The 25,423-nt window shown below is 45.1% G+C and overlaps 1 protein-coding gene across 3 annotated transcripts in view; it reads left to right on the forward strand.

The window, feature by feature from the left end:
* The window catches only part of LOC135366726 (protein-cysteine N-palmitoyltransferase Rasp-like), a 124,622-nt gene that overhangs the window by 9,739 nt on the left and 89,460 nt on the right, over positions 1–25,423 (forward strand). For all 3 annotated transcript variants that reach the window (XM_064599571.1, XM_064599590.1, XM_064599581.1), the window contains exon 5: positions 5,634–5,831. In XM_064599571.1, the coding sequence (XP_064455641.1) occupies positions 5,634–5,831 (198 nt within the window). The remainder of the gene's footprint in view (positions 1–5,633; positions 5,832–25,423) is intronic.

Raw genomic sequence — 25,423 nt, forward strand, 5'->3', positions numbered from 1 at the left:
GTCGGGAGGCCACCACTCAAGTCCAAGCAACAAACGCAGAACAGGTGCTACAAGCAGAGCCTCCCACGAAGACATGTTCGCTAGGATCATTGCGACCACTGGCTCATGCATAACGACTGAAGACCGTGGAAGGCGTGCACTTTGCCCCCAAGGAGCTTCAAGTTGCGCACGTTCTAAGTGCAAGTGGTGTTTTTGTGCAACAAACGATGGAGGAACTGCTTCGTGAACACACACAGCAAGTAAAGCCGGTAGCGGGCAGCTTGACAATATTGTTGACACACAATATCTCGCACACAGGTAGGCCATTCCAGCCGAAACCAGCCAGAGGTGTAGCTCGACCCTCGCAGATTTCACTGAAAAAAAAAAAAATGTATGCATTCTCTTATGGGTGTGTATGTAGGATAGAAACGTATTTTCTCGAGATTTTGCTTTCTTGGGCATTGGGGGCGCCTCGAACTTGGCCCAAACATGAAAAAGCGTTGTCCGTTCCGCGCGTCCTTCTGACATATACAGACGACATTTCTCCGCTTTCTTTGTCTGGTGCTAGAGGGGAAGGGTCCATTTAGCTTCCCAAAGAGTGTATGGAACGAAAATAAATCCGGTGACGTCGTAAGAGCTCAAGAACGGAGCGCGTTTTGGGCCAACTTTACGATAAATTGTTGGCAAGTTACCATTGTCTCAGGAGCCCGGAATTATTTATGCTCATAAACTAGTGTACGGAGATTCGCTTCACATAAAAATTTGAAGCTGGCCTGTGTTCATTGCTTAACTTAGCAATCGAGAATATTTGAGCATTCGTAAAAAAATGACATTTTTCAGATATTCTCACATGTGAAACACATCGTGCCATTTGTAGAACAAGTCGTCTCCTGTAACATATTGAAAAAATCAATAGGTGTATTTTTCCTTAAACGAGAAAAAAAGATTTTTTTCCTCACCACACTCCGCTGCAGCTCATTCGTTAGTTGAGGTCTTCTAGGATGTCAAATAAATGTGCCTTTGTGGAAAACACCCTCTCTCATAACATTTAAACGTATACATGTGTATTTCTTCATAAGCGAGAAAAAAAAAAGTCGGCAACGCATTCATATCCCATCTGTAAGGTACCATTATCACCCTTTGAAGGAAATTTGCCTTCTACTGTTAGTTCTACCGCGAGAACTCACAGGCGCCTCTTCGTTTCAGCTTCGTCGTCGTTTCTTGTTGTCTGATTCATGATTCATGACAATGTTACGGTACACACCATTCGCCGCTTGTTTATTGAACAATGTTCGAGAAAAGTACTACTTCCCTGATGGCACGTCGCAATAGAAAAAGAGAAATTACAATTGCTCCTGTTCCTGTACACCTGCACAGCTGTTCCTGTGGGTGAAAAAAAGCTGAAAGAGGGAGCATGCGTTGTGACTCAACGCAGAGGCCGTACGGTTAGAGATGAAATTGCTGAACGTGGAGCACAATGAGGCATGCTTCATCCAGGGCACCAGGAGGTACTGTTATATATACTCTGTTCAGGCACATGCAGCAAAAACGTGTACTTCCAGTGAAACAAAGACAGTGCATGTACAGAAAATTTTTTTTCTTCCTTTTTTTACTTTCTGTTGTGAAAGAAGTGCGCGCGAGACCTTAACAGATGGTTTCCAAAAACTGTTACGGCGTCCCATCCCCCTTTACTGTTACGAAGTTTCTTCCCATTTAAGAATAAATGCGCCAGCATATTCTTAATATGTTATAGAAGGTGGTCTGTTCTTGAAATGGCGTGATTGTTTCACTTCCCAGACGACTTCAGGTATGTGAAAACAATCTTAAATGACGACGAATCTGTTACGAAGCAGCGACTGTGAGTGTTAAGTTGGTAGAACTTGGCAGAACAGCGGAAGGCGAGATTCGTCAGAAGGGTGATAATGGTACCTTACAGACGGGATGCAAGTGCGCTGACGAATCTTGTTTTCTCGCGTAAGTACAAATACATCTGTAAGTTTTCAAAATGGTAAAGCAGCGGGTCTCTTTTCACAAAAGAGGGTCACAAAGTTATCACGTTTTACTTCCTAGACGACCTCAACTAACGAATGAGCTGCAGCGGAGCATGCGTCAGGAAAAAAATATTTTTTCTCGTTTAAGGAAAAATACACCTGTAGATTTTGAATATGTTGCAGGAGACGATCTTTTCTACAAATGGCACGATTTGTTTCACTTCCTAGACTACCTCAGGTAATTGAAAATACTACATGAAAGTGGGTGTTTTTTTGTGAATTGTGGATATTCACGGTCACCTACTTAAACAATGAATATAGATCAGCTTCATATTTTTACGTGAAGCTAATCTCCATACAGCAGTTTATGAGCATAAATAATCTCGGGATCCCGCGAGAATGCTAACATGCTGAAAATTAATCGTAAGCGTGCCCAAAACGCACTCCGTTCTTAAACTCTCACCACGTCACCAGATTCGTTCTCGTTCCATATGAACTTCGCTAAGGTAGATCGATCCTTCTCCTCTAACACAAATCAAAGAAAGCGCAGAAATGTCGTCTGTATCTGTCAGAAGGACGCCTGGAACGGACAACACTTTTTCATGATTGGGCCAAGTTCGAGGCGCCCCCAATGCTCAAGAAAACAAAATATTAAGCAAAAAGTTTATATCCTACATACACACTCCGAAAGGAATGCACACAATTTTTTTCAGCAAAATCGAAGCGGGTCGAGCTACACCTCTGGCTGGTTTTGGCTGGAATGGACCAGGTTCTTCCCACGGGTTGTGCTTGTTTCACGCTACTTCTGTGAGCTTCCTAAAAACAGTAAGAACAAATTAAAAAAAAAAAGCTTTCGCAACACTTGTTAAACGCCTATGGAAAGTGCTTTGTGGGCCCCACTGTTTTTCTCGGCGAACGTAGAATATGACGACCGTCCAGTTTCTATAGAAGTGCTTAAAATTATTTAGTACGAAAAGCATGAAGAACTGATGCTGATGAGTAGGCCCCGGATTCCTAGGCAGATGCCTATTTTTTAATTTTATTTTGTTCGTGTCGTTTTGACAGAGCCTTTTCATACAAGAGCATGAACTGGGTGCTGAGCGACCTCCTGTATCGATTTGGTACTGCTCCAAATGCCTATCCGGCTTTGGTGCCTATTTTGGCATAGATGCGCAAAACTCCGAATAACATCGAAAAATGCCTATAATGGCTCTAAATGGCTTGCGGAGCTCCGTTGTCCAGGTGAAATTAACATTGATCACGTCGCACGTCCTTTCGAATCCATCGATCGCTTGAAGGAAGCGAGTATCTCAAAGGTTCCGGAATGTAAGCTGATAATTGAAAATCTGCTACTCGGTAAAGTAGCTGCTCGGTAAAGTAGCTTCTTTCTAGTATTCTGTTGCTCCGTGGGTTGTAATAGTAAAATATAGGCACGTTTCGTAACGGTCTTGTTGCAGCCAAGAACTCGCAGACCTATTGGTTCTGTAGAGTCCCTGAAGATTTTTTTCTTTTTTATTTCTTTCCTGTTTCCTTCGCTTCTGTAACTGAAATTTGACACACGATGAAACACTGGAACGGGAGCTTGAAGAACGAATCACATTTTCTGTACAATTCCTAAACTTTTGCAACCTCAGGAAGATGCATTCTACACGGGCAGTCATCAGGGCCATAGGTACACGAGCGAAAGCGACGCTGCTTCGAGTGTAAGCAGAATTGATTCTCCATATCTGCGTGTTATTGCGAGCCTTGTGGTAATACTGAAAACGAAGTCTAGAAGGCGGAGCTTAAAAAAGTTTAAAAGTAAGAAATTTGAAAGCGTAAAATTGAAAGTAAGAAAGCGTGGAATTTGAAAGGAAGAAAGCGTTAGCCTCTGATGCTACAAACCCACGTCGCATAGCGCCAGTATGTTGGCCACGACAAGCCCTTCTGGGAAGTGCCGTGGAACTGGAGGCAATGACCAGGGGACTCGTGACCGTAATATGAGGGATAGGGGCTTTGCATTTCGTGCAGCAAAAGTATTAGAAAAATAGTCACAACTCTCATTTACCATATTGTTTTTGCCGATGTAGCTGATTCTCTGACTTTGTTTTTGCACTGTCACAGCTACGGAGGGGAAAAAAAATCAACAATTATCAACAATATATAAATCCTCTAATGTCGTTGTTAGTGCCTAAACGGGGATTTGTAGCGCCATTTATCGGTGCTAAAAACAACGTTTTTTCGTGCCTAAAAATCCAGGCTCTGCTGCTGATGAGGGGCGATCCCTGGTGTGTGTCATCACAGAGGCAAAATCGACATGATGTACCTTGAACCATTGAGGTTGTATTTCACTTTGCAATACCTTTAAATGACTATGAAATACATACATATATATATATATATATATATATATATATATATATATATATATATATATATATGTGTGTGTGTGTGTGAGGTATGAAAGAGGAGGTGCAGCGCGCGCAATAAACATATGTTGGTTCTTTGATTCACTGATCGCTCCGTTCCTTCGTCACATATACAATACAGTAAGAAAAAGCCAGAAGCAAGCCAGAGGAAACAAGTAAATGGCACCAGACGTGTTTGAAATTCAAAATTACAGATTAAGATGGCTTCTATGGCTGCACGCAGAGAAACAGATACTCATGGGACGATGCGATAGCACCAGAGGACACGTGTCTGGCCGTGTTTGCGGCTCTTCAGCTCTGGGTATAGCTGCGCATCATTCGGAATTGGCAAATCAGGGGTCGCTCAGCGAGCGATATACCCCTGGGAGGGTGACTGAGCACTCATCAATGCCACAGTGCAAGTCAGTTCATTATAATGCAGGAAAAAAGCCATTAAAGAAACAAGTAAATGACACTAGACGTGTTTGAAATTCAAAATTACAGATTAGGACGGCTTCTATGGCTGCACGCAGAGAAACAATACAGTACATACGGTACAATACAGTAAAATATCAGGTAAATAAGAAAAGTGTTTCTTACTTGTCTTGTGTTTTCACCTGGTTTCCCGAAATGTTTTTAACCTGAAGCAGTTATCTCGCACCTTTCACCTCCAACCAACCGTGTACGGTGAGCGTAGGCTTGCTTTCATGTAGCCCGAGAAGGTTATGACGCTACGTATGCTCCTGTTGCAAAACTGACAACACTCAGGATCCTTCTCACCATATCTGCAACTCTAAAAATGAAGGTTCGTCACTTTGATGTGAAAACCGCTTTATTGAATGGTGACATTAACGAGGATATCTACATGAGTCGGAGGGTGACTGAGCACTCCTCAATGCCACAGTGCAAGCCAGTGAATTATAATGCAGAAAAAAAAAGCCAACCCATAGGCTTCGGATCTCTCCGCCGCGTTCATCTACCGTCGGTCAACAATCGGTGTTCCATTCGGTGTACAGTAACGTAAGAGTGCATAGTCGCTGGCAGGGACAAATTTCTGCCCACGACACTCCAGCGAGCGCTCGCTGTAATGCGTCGACAGGGCTATCAGCTTCGTAGACCTTCGGGACTTCGTTTAACTTATCTGGCGGGAAAACCGTACATTCATTGGCAAAGCTTGAACTGTGTATCTAGAAGCAACTCCGCTCTTAAAGAGGAACGCTTCATAACCACTGTAAGCTTCACGACATATTACTTATTTCAAACTCTGCACTTCCAGGTGCCGCCATGTTTCTATGCGATGTACACAACAACGTTCCTGATGCTTGAATACGACTTGAACATTTTGCTGCTCCAGTACGCCATTTACGCTCTGATGTACCTTGCAACAACTTCGAAGCACAGAGGTGTGTGCTATATACTTTTCGCTGTTCTGTACCTGGGTTACAAGATGGACCTCACACCATCAATCCTGACAGTAAGTTTCCGTTTGCATTACGACATTGAATGGCTCAATGGAATTTGTTTTGGTAAAGCCCGTTCCATGTACTATAAACTGTTCTCGTGGAAGTGTGGCCAATGAACGGAGAAAATGACTTTATCGACACACTCGTACGCAGTGCTCTTTTTACGCAGTCCATCTTATCTTCGCTGAACTTAAAGGGAGCGCAAGATGAATGATAAAAATGTGGAAACTACACGGCCTGCTGAAACCTTTCAAAAGAGCGCTAAGGTGATCTCTTTCCGTTTTTTTTTTCTTTTTTTTGCTGGGGCGTGTTTTGCAACGAATAAAATGAGCACCAGCGAGAGATCGACGGGAGGAAATGATCTGCAGGGCGTGCGCCAAGCCTTCTGTTGAGCACGCTTTCAAAACTCGTCCGCTCATGGAAATGAGCGTATCGGAGAATGATTGAAGGTTGTGACGTAGGCCTGATCCCCTGGCACGGGACTTGTGACGTATACCGGTGCGACTCAAGCCAACAGCACCTAGATTGAGAAAGTCTGTGCATTGCCTCCTGTCCCTCTTTCAGTTAAGACTCAGAATTCGTCTGCTACTGCGATTCACCGTGCTGCGAATTCAAGAACCCCGTAATGATTGCAGCTGACCTAAATATTTAGACAAAAATACAAAACGCTTTACAGAAAATCACCTTTGAGAAAGATTGACACTGTTTTGCGCTTTATTTCTAACTTTTGCCATTTAGTACGCGGAGGCGTTGAATCACTTCAACTCGGAGACGACGGTGGTTCTTCTCCATGGCCACGACCGCTGAAAGCACGTTCGTTATTGGCTACGGCCGTTGAAAACATGATCCTCATTGGCTGACTCTTAATTGTTACGTCACGTCGTCACGTCACGTCACGTAGACTGAAATGTACCTGACTTACAGTTACTCGTGAAATGTCATTGAGTTACTTCTCAGTTACTTCGGGTTTACTCATGCCCAAGATGACAACATGTTACACAATGTATCAAACAAAGCAGCTCACAATATTGGACCCATATTGGCTGGTCATTGGCGATACTGATCCAATATTGGACCCGTTTTGCCAGCAATTCCCCCACATTGGCTAAAACTTGAAAAAAAAAATGCAGAAAATGGTAGGTACCCGTGCTGTACAAATGCCCAAGCAGCGAGGCAACATTCGACGTTGTAGGGTGTGAAATGCCCAACTGAATACGTCGTTAAATCCAACAGCTTCAGTAAACTTACGTGGCAATCCCACTGGAACATTCACTGCAACTCAACAACTCAACTTTCCACTTGCCGCAAACAGGCGCCATCTTGCTTCGCGATGTCAATGCCAATCGGCCGAATCAACTGAGAGCGTGGTCATTTGAGCGAAATCAAGCGTCATACAAGTAATGCGCATGCGCGACACTCGGATTGAATGTTTCATTCGGGCTAAAATGTACTACCCAAGCTACATTGATAGCTTTTTGTCCCGCCTCCTCCACTTTGTGGAAATAAATAAATAAATAAATAAATATAAATAAAAAATGTCGCTGGTTCCTCTAATGACAACGGAATTGCGATAGGTCAAGCAAAAAAGACAATGTTTGACAGAAAGAGATGTCTCTTCTGTAACGTTAGGTGCTTTCAAGTTACTGGAGGCAGTGTGAGTTGCTGAGGCGTATGTCGGTCAGTGTCACGAAAGTGTTTCGCTCCTTTGCACTCTAGGAACGGTTTGGAAATTTTGGTTCATACACTACTGCGATCCCAATGAAGTCTTCTGAGGCATGTTTGGCATTGACAGTCCCGTGGGAGTGCCTGGGTGCTTCAGCAAGACGGGCGTACCACCTGTTCTGCGTTTTTAGATGCACGGCGGGCGATGCAGTGTTGTTTTTGTAACACTATGCAACGTGGATCAGGAAGATCTGCAGAAATGAAGAAGCAAAAAGAAGAGAGAAGTAATATTGAGTGGTGGTTATATATATATCGGATAACACTTTATTATTATAGGAACTGTGCGACGAACTAGTGGCGCCGCTATGCGGTCTCCGGAGAAAGTACGTGGCGTGATAGCCGCCTGGTAGCCAGCCTTATTTACATGTGAAATGCGAGCGTCATTCTTTGCCACACTGGAACTGTTGCATCGCTAACTGTGCAAGCACCTAAAAGAACTCTTCACTCGGGACCAGATGTGTCATTTCTCGTGATTTCTGTGCCTCGAATATCACCGAGAGATTCGCAGCGAATAGCGTTCGTGACGCGCGTTCGGCCCTAGCATGAGGTGCACAACATGAGCGAATATATTCAATTTCTTTTGTTCTAGTTTCGATGAACCTGAATGAGGACCTGTAAAATGATCAGTGACTTACAGTTGCCACTTTCGTGACTGTAAATGAATAACTGTATCAACGTCAGATGCACCGGCTAAACGGCAACTTATTTCGGGATAATGATTGAGGTGATTCATCGCCAGTCCCCAGAGCCAATATTGCTCCCAATAATTCGGTTGACGAGCCTCACAGTGAAAACGAAAGTTCTGCGTCGTCCAAGAAGTTTAGTATTTACGCACCAACCATTTCACAACCGTCGTGCGGCAAGCCCACGGCGGTAGCCGATATAAAAATTACATATAATTTCTTCTTTAAGGATTTCTTTGACGTTATTGTATCTGATGAAGATACTGGAAAAACTGCAGCACAGGTACAGACAATATGTTGTGACCAGACGTGTTTATTTGCGTGGATAAAACGGACGCATGATGTATTATTTCAGTGACGACAGTATGTGCGCAGTGATCTGCCAAAAGGACGAAAGCAATACGAGACTTAGTCAAAAGCATGATGTTTCAAGTGGTTGGAGTCAGAGAAATGCAACTATATAGTCTTCGCTAGCAAGCCAGGATTTAATGAGACATCAAATAACCATCCTCTCGACGTACCACTTGCAGGTGACACAGACAGACGCAGGTGACTGTAGCTCCTTCCGCAATGTTAGATACATTATAAATACGGTGGTTGCTTCTGTGCAGTTTGTCTCCGTTCTCTCCTTCGCGCCTGAAAGGTTCCACATTATTTGCGCCTTGAAAATCAGCCCTTTTATTTACGGCGGTCGCAACGCAAACTGCGGTTCCACTTGATAATGCATAGAACAGCGGCGTGGTATCACGTCGGGTACTTCCAAGACCGCCACAGGCGGCGCTGTCGCGACGGAGCAACGCGCCCCCTTTAGGTGTCGCACGGTCCCTATACGGGCTCCCCGTTAGTGTTATCACAGAAATATTGGCTCAAAATGGGCTTACAATATGGGCAGCCCCCATCGGTCCAATATGAAGCCTGGTTGCACTCCCCATATCGGTACCATATTGGCAGTCGATATTGGACCAATCAACCAATATTGGTAATCTTGGCAGCCCATATTGGTCCAATGTTGGACCAATATTGGCGCGCAGCTTGGGAAACGTAGTACTTGTTGAAAACAAACTTCGTAAACAACCCACGTATTCTCTCGCTTGGTAGTCAAGCTGATAATTCTGACAAATCTGTTCCTGAGAGTATGCAGGACATTTTTTAAGTTGTCATACGAATCACTCTCTAAAGCTCCACCCTAGGACCTAATACTCGCATGGAAATTTGATTGTGGAAGTAACTTTCCACAGGATATACTGCTCGCGACACGGTTGTCTGAAATCGCCGATCAGTGGACCTGCAGCCCGCGCTTCCTTGGTTGCCCTCCGAAATGTTGTGTCAATGTTGTATTTAAAGGTACACCACATGGTGCACACGTGGGACAATTCGTCGTGACAGACGACACAAGTTCACACTGGGACACACTGACGTGATGCCTGTTTTCTACTCTCTCCAGCACGGCGCTGCATTGCCCAATTTCGAAGTAACGATTGTAACTGTGTAACTGATTGTAATTGTAAGGATAGCGTGTAACTGTACGTAGCCTACTTTTCTCAGTACCTAGTCACTTTACTTCGAAATTCTAGTTTCACGATGATTTCCTCACTTTGCATTGAATGCCAATCCAACTCTATTGAATGTTTGCCAGTCCCCATCAGACTCCAAGGCGACAAAAAAAAAAAAGCAAACGACGACGGACAACAGACACAAATACAATGAATCGCTGCTGCTCCACTCCAGCTAACTGAAGCACACACAAGGAGGCACGTGTCAGGTCACTGCTAGATTATGCGCGGAACTCTCACACGGGGCGCTATAGAATTAGTATAACCTCTTTGACGGGCTGTACAACATTTGTTTATAAGGAGAGCCACCTCGATGGCACTCGGAAGTGGAACCACGTGTCCACCACGTGGTTGCACCACCAAGTCCACCACGTGCAACAACAATGCCTCGAACATTCCTTGGCCAGTGTATGAGGGGACATTTGACTTCGTATACTCTACGGATGTGAACGTCAAAGCTCGTTGCAAGACGTGCACGAAGACTTATCCACGCAGCAAGACATCTACATCCAATTTGAAGAATTGCCTGGAGGTGATTTACCTTCAACTGCGACGAATTTGCAGGCATTCACAGGTTAACAAATGGCTTTTTCAGACGCAGCATCTTGGTCTGTACCGCGTACCGTGTGGCGCAGCAGAAGCCTAAAGCAACGCGATAACGCGATGAAGCCTAACGCGATGAAGCCTAAAGCAAGCCAATATTTGCGAAAGGCAGTTAGGAAACGAGCCTCAACAGAAGAAATTGGTGGAGGTCGTAGCCGGCTTGTCTAGAGTATCTCAAAGGCAGATAGGCCGCACTATTTTAGATTTTGTTGTAGGGAGCAAGCAGCGCTTTTCAGTTGTAGAGAACGAGCAGTTCAGACGCATGACTAGGCTACTTTAGCCTTCACCAACGATAATTGACCGAAAAGCTAAAAAATATATATATATGTATCAAGTATAACACTGGTATCACCTGTAGTGTCCGATTGAGCTTCTGTTTAGCATGCGCAGATATGTTTTCGCACATTAACGAGGAAAACCCAGTGATCTCAAGTTCCAGTCCCTGCTCAAGTGTAATATGTATAAATGATGATGATGATGATGATGATTGGAGTTTTTATAGCGCACAATCAACTCAGGCAATAGTGCACCAAAATATGTATAAATTGTACATTCTACATAACTTCCCTGTTTGCAATAAAGCCTGTTGATCCTACGCCTTTCAAATATTCGCAAAGTAACTGTAACTAATAACTGTAACTTCACTTGTTATTTGCTCGTGGAATAACTCTAATTAGTTACTTTTCAGAGTAACTTCACCCAACACTGGCGCTGATGTTCCTGCGGGTTAGAACCGCTCACACCGAACTGCACAAGAGTTGCTGTCATTCTTCAAAACCAGTTTTCATGGCACTTAGTAATCTCACCCCAATGTGGTGCAGGGTAGTTTTCTCTCACGCTTTCTCTGTACACCCATCCGAGTTTGCCTCCCGGTGTGTCCCATGGCGGACGTCTGTGGACGCCTGTCTAGGAGTTCCTTTCCATCATTCTCAACCAACCTGCATCTCATCTCTCCTTCAAAGACATTAAAGCTGATCCCTTAATGCTGTATTGACCTTCACCGTGCCTGAGGGCATGATCGCGGCGCATGATCTGCATAAACGGCATTTGCGGAGGTATCAGTCACTCACTTACCAAGTCGAGCTCCGGCAAATCGGTCGGCATGGACAGATATACAGCACGACGCGACTGTCGGAAACTTGCCAGCGCGCATTGAACGTGCACACGCTGACCAAACACGAAACGTGATCAGCTTGGCACTGGGTAGTAGCTCTGTAATACATAGTTCCCACTTGTTGACCCCCGACGCGAAGTTGCGGCACGGATGGTGACTTAGAGGGACGTCGGCAGAGAGCACGCTTGTTATGTTCTCACTACGGAAAGCTTGCAGCTATGTCTCGCGGTTGGCGGAAGTCTTCGGTAATATTCAAGCGATCTCCTGTCCTTTTAGTGTGCTCTCTGGTTCTCACATGTAGCTTCCCCTCATGACGACAGTTCTACAGCTCATCACGTTCATTAAGACGAGAAAACGCCCTAGTTGTTGATTATCCATGGCGGCAGCACCCGATATAGGACAGGGACAGTCAGAAACGAGGACAAGGGAGCACTAGCAACTTGGGATTTTATTCCTCTGGAATACACAACAAGAAATGAGAATAAGCTCACAATGCGGTACACTGTTTTCCGATCCAAATAGAGCTGATCTTGTTCCTATGCACGTTTTTCGTAGATACGCAGTCTCTGGTTCACTGGGAGCCAAAGAAGCATGGCTTGACATACAATACCTTGATTTGGCGGTCTGCACAAATATTTTGAAAGTATCATGCAGACCTGCCAATCTTGTATTCAGGCGCCACGGATGTCCAGATCACGAGAACCGATGAATGGGCCGGCAACAGAGCAGACTTCATCTTGACTACGCCGGACCTGTAGAAGGAAGAATGATCCTATAGCCTTGGTAGATTCTCACAGTGAACGGATTGAAGCGATTCCGATGCACAAACTTGAATCGACTTCAACGGGATTTGATAGCTTTTGACAATATAACTAAATACTATTTACCAAAATGTGCGTATTTGTTATTGTTTTCCCAAAGACGTTATGCAAAGTGGAAAATCTAGGCATCCAACTTTATTGGGCCACCGTCACCACTGTGCATGCAGGCAACGTTTGAGCGGGTGGCGTGAAAGTGTCCCGTACCGCGTGATTCCTCCCGTCAGGGTGTGCGACACACCACTGAAAGCCCAGTGCAAAGCCAGTGAAGTACGAAAGGTGTTCAAGTCAAACCGGGACTTTCCATTTTTCGCAAAAATAAAATGAACTTACAGGCGTGATATTATTTTTATTTTTCAACGTAATCTCCATCTGCCCTAATCCCCTTGTCCCAGCGTTTCACGAGGGCTTGGATGGCAGCAGCGTAGAAATCCTTACCGGCGCGTAGCAGCCATGATCGGACCGCATTCTTGACCTCATCGTCGCAGCTGAAGTGGCGGCCCCCAAGAAAGGCCTTCAGTGGCCCGAAGAGATGGAAATCGCTGGGGGCGACGTCTGGACTGTAAGGGGAATGTGACAGCATCTCCCAGCCAAGTTCCTGTAAGGTGTGTGTCGTGAGATGCAAAGTATGCGGGCGTGCATTGTCCTGTAGGACGAGGACTCCTTTGGTGATGAGGCCCGGCCGCTTTTGCTCCAGCGCCTTATGCACATCCCTGAGAACCTGGTAGTAATATGCATTATTGATCGCACTATATGTACTATTGATATCGAGACATGTTATGCGTCGGTCCTTGAGGATTAGGCGCTTCACAAGTTGGATGTCCTCAGGAACTCTGACACTGGGCTCTGAGCCGCCCCGGCCGGGATCGTCCTGCACTGATGTACGACCGTCTCGGAACCGTTTGCACCACTCAAACGCTTTGCTGCGGCTATGTGTATCGTGGCCATACTGAGCCTGAAGTCTCCTGTGAATTTTAGATGACTTTACGCCTTCATTCACGAGAAACTTCATGACAATTCGCTGTTCGATGTGCGCGCTCAACTTGTTGTCGGCCATCTTGTCCAGCACGTGCCTTCTGTTTTGCGCAAACGTTGGACCACCACATGGTGAACGCGGAGGCCTGTCGCGTGTGAAAATGACGAAAAAGAAGTAGCGCAAGCCATTTGTACACTCAGGAGACAGAAAGTCCCGGTTTGACTTGAACGCCCCTCGTATGTAAGGAAAAAATAGCCGGAGCTCTTTGGCCGCACGTATAGCGTATGTTTGAAAATGCTTAAACGTCGCCATGCCAGTACTGGACAGCTGTTTCGGCCTCATTGGGCCATCGTGAGCAGTGCGCACGCCGGCAACGTTTGAGCGGATGGCGTCAAAATGTCACGTAGCACGTGATTCCTCCCATCAGGGTGTGCGACTCACCACTGAAAGCCCAGTGGAAAGCCAGTGAAGTATGTAAAGAAAAAAAAATAGCCAGAGCTGTTTGGTCGCACGTATAACGTATGTTTGAAAGTGATTAAACGTCGCCATGCCAGTACTGGACAGCTGTTTCGGCCTCATTGGGCCATCGTCAGAGGTGCGCACGCCGGCAACGTTTGAGGGGATGGCGTCAAAATGTCACGTAGCGCGTGATTCCTCCCGTCAGGATGCGCGACTCACCACTGAAAGCCCAGTGCAAAGCCAGTGAAGTATGTAAGGAAAAAAGCTCTTTGCCGCACGTATAGCGTATGTTTGAAAGTGCTCAAACGTCACCATGCCAGTACCGGACACCTACCCTGTCTACACCTACTGGTCGCATACCCTGTCCGTGCCTACCATAGAGCGTGTCGCATCCCTACACTGTGCCGATCAGAGCCATGAAGCATGAAACGGCCGCCCACAGCTGGGCCATTCTAGCCGAAACCAGCCAGCTCGACCCTATTAGATATTGCTGTAAACATTTTTATGTATTCCGTATCGGTGTATATGCAGGATATAAACTTTTTCTCAATATTTTGTCTTGTTGAGCATTAGGGGCGCCTCGAACTTGGCCCAAACATGAACTAGTGTTGCGCGTCCGTCTGACGCACACAGACGGCATTTCTGCGCTTTCCTTTTCTGGTATTATAGGGAAAGGGTCCATCCAGGTTCCCCAAGAGCATATGGAACAAAAACAAATCAGGTGATGTCGTAAGAGCTGATGAACATCATGATGAGATGATGTGCATCAATCTTTCTCCAAGAGGAAAATACAGCGCTTATAAACTCCCTATGGAATTCGTCGCCCATAGACCTTTTTTATCGAAGCAATACACTTTTTTGTAGGCAAGTGAATAGACAAGCACACGATATCTTACTTGAGACTTACTAGATATCATACTTACTAGAGACGATCTTCCTAGATACTTGTCCTGTCGCTGCTTTTAATATAGTTTTGGATTTCACAGTGTAGTAGTAGTTGTTTACTCGTATTGGCGCGTAAATCGATATTATGTGGCATATATTCATTTTTTTCTGTAAAACCATGTTACAATACCTGGTTTTATATACCTTTTACTTCTTGATGATCTGTAAACACACAACAAAATTAAGTGTCTAGGCACTACATATTTGTGCAGATTTTGGGGCATCTCATGTTTTCGTTTTCATTGCTTCCGAGTATGAAATGCACATATATATGTGAAAAACGTAGGATGTAGCTGTGTCAAATATTTGTCTGAAATAATATCATATGAACCATAAATATAAACAACTATTATTACCATCTCTTTAATCCTTCACTATTATTAAATATCTTTGGAAACTCTGCATTCTTTTGTCGACACACATACTGTGCACAACACACGGCAGTCAGCACATGAGTAAAGCAATATGTAGCCTACAGGCAGCCTATGCAAAACACACAATAGACAGAACATAAGTGAAACCAATTTGTCGCCTATAGGCAGCATAAGCACAACAAACAATAGACACGCCATGAGTAAGAAACCAGTATGTAGCCTATAAGCAGCGTGTGTACAACCCACAATAGAAAGGACATAAATAAGAAAACAATATGTTGCCTTTAGCAGCCCATGCACGGCACCCAATAGACAGCACATCAATAAGAAACCAATATGTAGCCTAAACTGGATGAAATAACCACGCTGTGTTCAACAAAAGAGTTGAGGTCAACGAACAGAGGTCAAGTCTTTAAGAGTGCGCTCTGGATTACACTGCTAAGGTGCCGTGTCGCACTGAGTCACGCTCAGATATACTGTGGCATTGTTAAAGGGACCGAAAAGTGAATATAAACCTATGAAAACTTTATGTTCAGCGAAAAGCTTGAACCTTCACAAGTTCAAATATCAAAGAACTCCGCTGAAACCGCTGTAGTTTTTCTGTAATGGAATTTTCGATGACTGCATGTCCAGGGACCTAGTAGGAAACCGAGGAGTCTGTCAACAATTGCATCACCCCGCGCCATCTGTCGGGGACGCATGTAATACGCGCGCTTCCGGTCGCTAATCCGGCGAAAACGAAAATGGCCTTAGCATTTGTGACCACTTTCTACGTCGAGAATGTCGAACTTCTTGAACATGAGTACGCTGGAATTCCGCATTCGAGAACTATCGCTCACACAACTTCTGTTCGTGTGATAGCGTGCTGGATAGCGTGCGTGTGTGCTTCGCTGCAGAAGATTCCTCGCGCAGAGATTTACCGGAGTCACAGTCGTCCTCACCAGTAGCTCATCTCGCCGTGAAGACGGACTGGTTTGTGAAATATACATGTATCAGGGAGAAACACTTATGTAAGCCGAAACAAGCGCTGTTTTTTCGTCATGCATGTGTTCATGTGGGAAATGCAAACCGATGGATATCACGGACCAGTGTTTTTGCTGCCGAGAGGTAGAGAATGCGTGTTAAAAGCAGATACAATTGCATCACAACTAACGAATATTTTGAGATACTGTGCCTGGACACCGAAGTACTGCAAGTGCCTTTTACATACATCCGAGAAACTGAAGAGTATGGCAACATACGCGGAAGCGCCGTGTGGTCTTTACGCGCTACTTGAACGGCAAACTGGACGGAAAAACCCTTATTTCTGCAGGAAATTCCGTCATATCACCTGTCGGCTATTCACAAGGAGGATATGGGGTGCTCTGACAAAGTACAATAGAGAGTATTCTTCCTGCGTGCGTCTCGCATTTAGGAACGCTTTCCCCATCTGTGTGCGGACTTGTAGAGATGTATATATTGAACATGAGAACACGAGACATATTGAACTTTCATCTGTATATATGGATGTCAGCAAATTTTCATTTCTTGCTTGTTGCAAGTTTTTCTCATTGCTTTTTCTTTGCAGTCAGAGCATATTATAATATATAATTATTAGTTTGTTCCTAGAGGGTTAAGTAACCTGGGGGCATATCTATATTTGTAGATTATACTCATGTCTTGTATATATGAGGAGTAAATAAGATAATGTTCATTAGTGTCACTCAGCTGAACTGTGTTCATAACCTTTTAATATACTTCTTATTGACCAGATTTCCAAATGCCAATTAATATTTGAACCGAGATTGGGATTTAACACTTAATAAACTCTGTTTTGCTAAAATGAGTACTTGCAACTGATTCATTATCATATCACCAACTAACATTCGTAAAGAAGGACTTCAGTGCTGACTTCAAGTATTGCAACCCTTAATCTGGCTTCAAAGTTAACCATGCAGCAATGGTTTGGGCAATAATACTCCAAGTGGCTAAATAATTTATTGTGTAAGTTCTCTGTTACTGTAATTGAGATGTACTTTTGTAAAGTACTTTTGACAGTCCTGCGAATTGAAAGTGGCTTCAGTGTACACGACAAACGCATCGTAACATTTAATTGCAATATAATGTAAGAGCAGAAGCAAGATTTTGTCACAACTCAAACTATAGCCTTCTTTTTTTATTGTCCAGGGATTTAGGAAACAGAGCAGGACTTCCTGCCCTCTGATGTTTTGACATGCTTGATAGAGCTGTAAAACCTGCAACAAAATAAACAAGAGGAGTATAAACAGTTTTGTCTTTCCCTTCGAACAAGAAAGTAATATGTTACCATTTGTGCACTTTTGTATTCTGTGTTGATGAAAAGGTTACAGGAACAATAATGCTGCAGATAGATCCAACAATGACCTGTCATCTTGGTGAAGATCAGAACTTTTCTTCACGTGTGCTAAGTGAGACAAAAGAAATGTACAATGAAGGTTGTACAAATACACATCAAATCTACGTTGACTAAAATTTTATATATGTGGATGTCACCACATGTAGTTTCCATCTAAAAGTAGGACTAGGCAAGGTTGTTTGGTTGTTGTTGGTAGGTTGTTGGCATGTTGATGTTCTATACCGTTATAGCATATCAATATAGATGAGGGGCAAACATAGTAGACAAGCGTGATGGCTGCAAACTCTCAACTGAAGATTTATTTAACACAACAAGAAACTGAAAGCATGAGTAGAAAAAGCCAGTGCCAATGCAATGCATGGAGAATCACATTAATCTCTGAGAAGGCAGGATCGGGAGAGGAATAAAGAGAAATGACAGTTGTGTCCGAGATAGGGGAACTCTGCAAATTTAAGACCACTATGATGTGGTAACCTTGCATGGCTCACTGCAGCTGTGACACTCTTTGAAAAATTCCAGTAGTGGGGCTTCAAAGACAATGAACTTCTGCTGTTTCACTGGGAATTCAAGTGTAGAGGATGCATCTCTAGAAAATCAATTAGCGTTCCTTAGTCTACCTCAACAGGAAGAATTCCTCTACCCTTCAAATAATATAGTAGTTCTCATCGCTTTCTTCTCCTACTGTTGACGTCATACTAATGTTCTGCACCTGTCCAAAGACCCCCAAAATGTCACAAAGTCTGCAACACGTAAAAGATCTAGTGCTTCCATCTCTGGACTTTGCATACCTGTTTTCAGCTACGTATTTCTGCCATGTCAACTTAAGTGCCTGGATCACACACACACGAAGCAGTCTTGCGCCACTTCAACACTAGAAAACCCCTAAAAGTAAATTTGTTGATGTTGACAATGTTCAGCACGGGACAAGTAGGATAACATAAATTAAATGGAATACGTCATCGCTATATTATAATTTATACATGTGTGACACCTGTACATACATAAGACGTTGTGTTGAACTCGTCGCCTAGGTGAAGCAAAATCACTGGTTACTGAACGGCAGTTTGCTTCGGACGTCTTCGCAATTCGCCTTCTACGGCATCTTCGTAGTCATCGGCACCAAAATGAGCTCAGCACACACGACACGACTGCGGTATCTAATTGCCGAGTGTTTCGAACCACATTCGTTTTCGCGCACTGTCCTGAGGGATCTTGTGCTAGAACACGCCCGTCGTCAAAGATGAACGAAGATGATTTTAGCATCCCCGAACACAAAAACTACACCAGGCATATGTAGGTCTCTCTAATACGTGACACAGCAGCCACAGACATGTACATTCACTTCCATTTTCTGCTTCGCGCGACCAACACGACCACCCACGAAGTAGACAATAAACGCGATAACACACAGACGGCCTTGCAGATGGCGCGGCGCATCGTAGATCTAGCGGTGAAGTAGCTGAATGCTTTACCAATGTAGAAACTATGGAAGTGAGCGTCATTTTAAAATGGCGTTTAGCTGTAAGATAATGTGCGTCAAATTTGTTCTCTACAAAATTAACTTTCACGTGGTAAGGGTTGACCAACTTCTGGGAGCCCTGGACCCGAAACCCAAGTTGGTCTTTTTCGCCGTTTCTTGGCAGCACCGTCCATGTTCAGGCAATCGCCAAAATAGTTATACGTAAAAAATATGCCGAATTGAGAAGTAATGCTTGCTGTGTGTTATCCAACAAGGACGTTGTGCACGATAGTGGGCAAAAATATGGGGATATTTTTCACTGTTCGGTCCCTTTAACTTCGGATAGGATCCTTGGTCATTGGACTCCACTGTATGTGTAGGCCCGTAATTGTCACAATGGCCTCTGTCAGCTGCCGCAGAGACCACGGCCTGCAAGGATGGCAGAAGACGACTTCGAGAATCAGCTATTGATAAAAGTCAAGCATAAAGTGTCCGGGCTACATACATGCTGTTTTTTAGTGCAAACGTTTTCACGTAAGCGATATTTCTGTGTTGCATCATCTTCGTATTTCACAAAATAGTACCGTGCAAAGTATTGCGTTACTTGTTTTATTAATGGTAGCGGTACTCCGTTACTTTAAAAAAGAACTATCGCTATCGGAATTTCGATACTTTTTACTAAAGTAACGAGTATCGGTATCGCGATACCATATTTCGGTAACGGGTACAACACTGGAAAATGCATATAATGCTAAAACAGAAACAAAATTTGCATAAAGGTGTCTAGTGCCGATTACTGATACACGTCGGCCACGTCGCTGTTCTCCTCTGGGTTGGCTTTCCTTTCCGATGCATTACGTTTTCACCAGCGGTCGTTGCTCGTAGAGTCACCGTGAAGAGTCGGAGGCAGATGTCCGTGTGTGAAAGGGACCGCACGTCGCAAGTCGGGGTTGTGGATCCGCGTGGGCAGCTCTCCGGTGACAGGCAGGCCGATGTTCCTCCTCGCAGCAACACCCTTTACTGTAGGCCAGAAAACCGTGTCGGCCATCGTTCGCCGTCGGCTTTTGTAGGGACCGTCGCACGCGGTTGACCTTCTTGCGTCGGTCTTTCCCATTCTCCCGAAATTTCTTTTCCCCTTCAGCGGAGCGTACGTCTTCATTGACAAGGCCGTCGCACGCCAGTTTTCTAGGAACCGCTGTCTCCTGCTTGGTCTTTTTTGCGGTGTCTGAAAGTTAGGCTGTCCGTCATCTGCGTTCTGGGGATTCCTCATCGAGGTATCCTCTTCTGTGACACCGACGTCCTGGTATTTAATCTTTTAGTTCTTATGCTTGGGGTGATGGTTGACGGTTGCGCCGTTTTATTCTGTGTTCTTGGGATCTCTTGTGGCGTAACCTCTTCGCTGGTAAAGACGCTGCAGCGCTGGTTACCTCTTCTGTTCTTTCAAGGTTTGGGACAGTGAGAAGGGCTTTGTTGTAGTGTGTCTCGGGGAGCGCAGAGCCGTGAAGGACGCATTACAATGCGAAATCCTCGTCCCAAAGGTGAGCAGAGCGCACGCGCAAGGCCAGGCGTCAATATATCTACGGGTAATTCTTAGAAATAATAAAACATGTGGCGAAGCACCACATAGTGTAAACAACATACCATCTTATGCGCTTGGACCCACTGCGGATGACATACGCGTCGTGTGGCATATACTGCGTACGTTCCTTATGAGTTATGAACTATATAATTTTGATCATTTAAGATACCAAGGGTTGCACGCTGTTTGTTTCCACATCTGTTTGCATAACCGCTGAACGCACGCAGTTTGGCTTAGCTTGTAGATGGTTACAATACGAGCGAAATGAATGTGCACGAGACAACAGCGACCGCAACAAATTATTTTACATGAAATGTTGCAAACTGCAAAAGTGCACCGAAGATTCAGATGGCAGTGCAACGCTCTTTCGGAGCGTAACAGATAAATAAGCTTATTTTTACCCCTTTACACTTTGTGACGTCCACGCAGCCTGCAGATACCATCCTAGAGAAAACCGAAAAAATACCGGTTCAGGTTCAACGGTTTGGTTACCCGTAATTGCAGATATTAAAACGGCGAATCCCGTAACCGAAACCACTTCCACCGTAACCGAACCGATATTTGTTTCGGCTTCAGTCTCTGGAATTGACCTGATTCAGCGCTTGAACGGTGAGCAATTGTCGCGTGAGCAGCAAATCCTTTTGCGCATTCTTTTTTGGAGGCAGAACCTGATGCACGAGCTGACAATGTGTTTTATTTGACAATTGGCAAAGTATGAGAAGATGTCGCAGACGCACGAAAACGGATCTGTTTGAAACCTGATGCTGCAAATTTCAGTGCACGGGTTTTACACAGTTTACGTGCCAGGGGGTTTCATGCTTTCAGCAATATGAATTCTCATTCCGCTAAGAATGTTGCACGCGCATTTCGGCTTCATTCATTCATTCGGATTCATCTGTCGTTATTTATTTTTAGCATGTTCCGCTACACGACAAAAAACTAAGGACCGAAAAAGCCAAAAAGTAGGGATTTAGCGTCGGGTGTGTTATGTAAATCAAATAAACTAAGTGAAGTGTCTGCATATCTGTAAATGTGCCTTCACTTTTCCGGCATTGTTTTTCGGTATTGATGACGTTCGTCGCTCTATTCCGCAGGCATATCACGTCAGGCTTCTACACGTGGGTGCAGCTGGCGCGGACTGTGTTGCCGGGGCGGGGACAATCCTTATTTCTCTCTATTTGTGTTTCCCTTTTGTCGTTGTTATTTCTTGGAGTGGGTGATTTTGTTCTCGGGCGAATATGTCCACTTTCTTCAAACTGAAATCTGCAAAAATTGCTGTCATCCTGATTCCCCAGGTGACAAATGTCTGCAATTCCACATAATTCATGAAGCAATCCCTACTTGCAAACCATTTTCGTACAGCGGGGATCAAAGGGGGTTTAAGTATAAATTGTTTCATAATTGATATTGTGGACGTGTTCCATCCTGGGCTACCTAGTACTCCCTCGCTCATACGGCAGTAAAAGATGAATCATCGTCACCATCAACACCAGGTATCCCAGCCTTGATTTCGACCCCGTGTAATGCACTTGCACACTCTCCCATTTGAAACTGTAAAAATGCGGACTTCGCTTATCCAGATCACGTGATATCCGAACAGGGGCAGTGCATACGGATTTCAGTTTGCAAAGATTCAGGGTTCCACCCATCCGAATGCATAGCTATCCAGACATTATTTCCAGGAACTGTGGGTGCCACGTAAACGACGGTAGACCTAAAGTCACCTTTGGCTGCGAGTACAAATGAGACAACAGATTATGCGGAAGAACCTCTAGGAGAACCAGCTCGAGGGCCTTCGAGGGCGAGTCACTAGGCAGTTGTGCCCCCGAAAACAAAATACCGAATTACAGATATAGGGGAGAGTGGGAGCGAAGCCTTCAATGTGTTGAGCTTCCCAAAGGGATGGGAATGTTGCAGTATGTGAGTTCATAACTTCGTTATCTCTCTTTAATGGATTAGAGGACGTTGAGCTGAATGTGGAGCAGGAGCGCGTGAGCTGGAACTCTTTTTTTTTTTTCAAGAAATCACGTTGGCAGGCTAATGTCTTGTCTCTTCGGGCTCAAGACTCAACAGACTTGGACTCTTTTCCCAGGGACGCTTCCGCTGTTCTGAAACTCCCTAATATGTGATTCCTTTTGATTCCTGAGTTGCATATCCGCCATCAAAATTGAATAACCACCATCATCACCTTTTGATTCCCCTGCCCCACACGCAGCTGCACCTCTCGCGCCGCCTTCCCTTTCCACACCTTGCCCTCGTGACGTGCAGCTTACTACTGTCCTCCTCTCTGCCGCGAAGAGGCGAGGGCTTCTTTTTTTTTCTTCTTCTTTCTAGCCTCACGCTGATCTCCTCGTCCCATTAACAGCTGCCGCTGCAAAAAGCATCCCAAAATGTTCTCTCTTTACCCTCCGGGAACCTCACCTTTATATTACAATCACCCAACAAGATCTCACAGCCGCCCACCAGAAATTCCTGATTTCTGAACGAGAAATAATTCTAAGATGAAGGACAGGTTCGTGCAGGGTAAAATTTGAGATGATTTTGATATTGGAAAGGGTGGAGGGCTGCGTTGGTAATCCGTCAATCCGTCTTTCGGGCAAGGAGAGCGAATATCTTCTGACTTTTAATCATATCCATACCCCACCCATAGAGCGTCGATCACCGGTGTCGACGGTTTTTCGAGCGGCGCTACTAGAACTTCAAGGCGATATGGACAAGTGGTGACATTTGGTGCATACTATAAACACTACAGAATGAATTTCATTTACACTTTTAGCTTTTCCTCGTAGTCGTGATTTATGAAGCTGACTCTGCGCCAAGGTGGCAGTGTGGAGATTTTATCATATTCACGGCTTTCGCAGATCCACAATACTGAGCCCGGCGTCGGGAACCTGGCGCCCCCATCGCCCGGCAGCAGCCGCAGTAGCCCCCTCCTGCACTCACGGTTGGGTCGCCGCAGGAGGGAGACCCCCACGTGTAGCTGTGCGTGGCTTTCCCGTGTCTGGGGAAAGGGGGATCCTAGCAGTTGAGTGGACTCGGAGGTTGGTTTGGACCCTTCGGGGCCCCTCCGGGAAAACAACACACTGCTTTGGCCCCTGCTTCCCGTAGACGGGTGGTCCTGGAAGGCCCGGCCAGGACTATTCAGCTAGTCGCCATCTACTTTTCACTACTTTTTCTTTCTGCACTCTCCTCTCTTCCCCTTTCTCATTTCACCTTCTTTGGCGGCAAGGGTCAACCGTGTGCAGTTCTTTCACCTCTTGCGAAGCTGCACTTGGGTATAGTGCGAACGTACCTGTTATCGTGTGGAGCGCGATCCCGTGGTTGGGTTCCGTGGTGGACGACAGGGCATTTGCACAGAACATTGTATATTATTTTATGGCAACACGTGACCATAACGGAAACGATCGGGACCGAAAACGGTTCCGCACCGAAGGACGAGTAATGGATTTCTTAGTAACACCTGCGGAAACGTGGTTTCCAAAGTTTTTGATAATTCATGCTGACAATGACACTGGTACTTTAGGCAAGTTATCACCATTTGTGACAGCCAAAGTTATCGAACAAGAAATAGGGAAGTCCTATCAGGCCAGGAAACTTCGTACAGGGGATATCCAGATAGAGAGGCAAACCAAGCAGCAGAGTACAGCTTTAGAGTCACTGAAACAAATAGGCGATATACCTGTGACGGTAACGCCTCACAGAACACTAAACACAGTGAAGGGCGTGATCTCCCAAGACGAGCTGCTGGACTGTTCAGAGTCTGAGATTGAGGACGGTTTAACGGAAGAGGGTGTTGTTTCTGCAAAATGAATAACCATGCGCAGAGAGGGCAAAGAGATTCCCACAAAACATGTAATCTTTTCCTTCTGGCGTCAAACACTCCCATCGACCATAAAAGCCGGCTATCTCAACTGTCACGTTAGACCTTTCATTCCCAATCCGAAGCGCTGTTTCAAATGCCAGCGCTTTGGGCATAGCTCACAGACTTGTCGGGGACAGACGACATGCCCGAAATGCTCTGGAAAGGATCATATGTCAGAAACCTTTCAGTATGACTTCAAATGTGTGAACTGTACACTGTACATATATGTGGGCACCCAGTATATTCCAGGTCCTTCCCTCGATGGCAAGACGAAAAACAAGTCCTCAAAATCAGAACGGAACAGAATATCTCATACAAAGCAGCTAAGGCCCGACTAGAGTTCCAGAAGGAAGGTTCTTTCTCTGAGGTGGTGCGCAGGGGAGTGGCGCCCTTCAGGGTGTCCGTGGAGACCCAAACCGTTCGGCCTCCACTCCACGCTCCCCACCAAAAGGCGAAGGACATGGAAATGTCCCCTCCTCCAGTACCTGCTGCCAGCCAAGTGGCTGGTAGTACTAACGAGGTGGCAACAGCTTCCGTAGAGGCTGCTGGCAACCTCTCCATCTGGGAGGGCAGCACTCAGTGCTCGCCTCTAAATGCAAGCCATAGTATGGACGTCGACGACGATGATTGCTCGTCGCAGAAGTCGTCGTCGAGTCGTCCTTCTTTTTCCCAGGCTATGGAGAAAAGGGAAAAGGGCAGAGGCAGGGGTACAAAACCCAAAGATAAGCAAAGGGTACCTGCACCTAGAGTACAGCCCCCTTAACCACAATACAAACATGAAAAGACAGTCAATGTCCGCAGACATCCGAGGTACTGTGCAGTGTTATGCGCTTCTATTTCTTTTGCCCGTTCTTTTCTCTGCTATGGGTCAGGCTATCTGCCAGTGGAATTGTCGAGCAATCTATTCCAATTGAGAAGATATTAAAGGAGCTAGGAAAGCACTCTAATCACCAGCATTTTTTTGAACCAAGCGGTTAGTAAGCTTATTAAAATGCACCATGCGAAGTAATACTATCAACAGGTGCATAAATATCGCAGAATTCGATTTTGAAAATCGCGACCGTGCGCAACGGTGGCAATAC

The sequence above is a fragment of the Ornithodoros turicata genome, chromosome 1, assembly GCF_037126465.1.
Source record: "Ornithodoros turicata isolate Travis chromosome 1, ASM3712646v1, whole genome shotgun sequence".
Taxonomy (NCBI): domain Eukaryota; kingdom Metazoa; phylum Arthropoda; class Arachnida; order Ixodida; family Argasidae; genus Ornithodoros; species Ornithodoros turicata.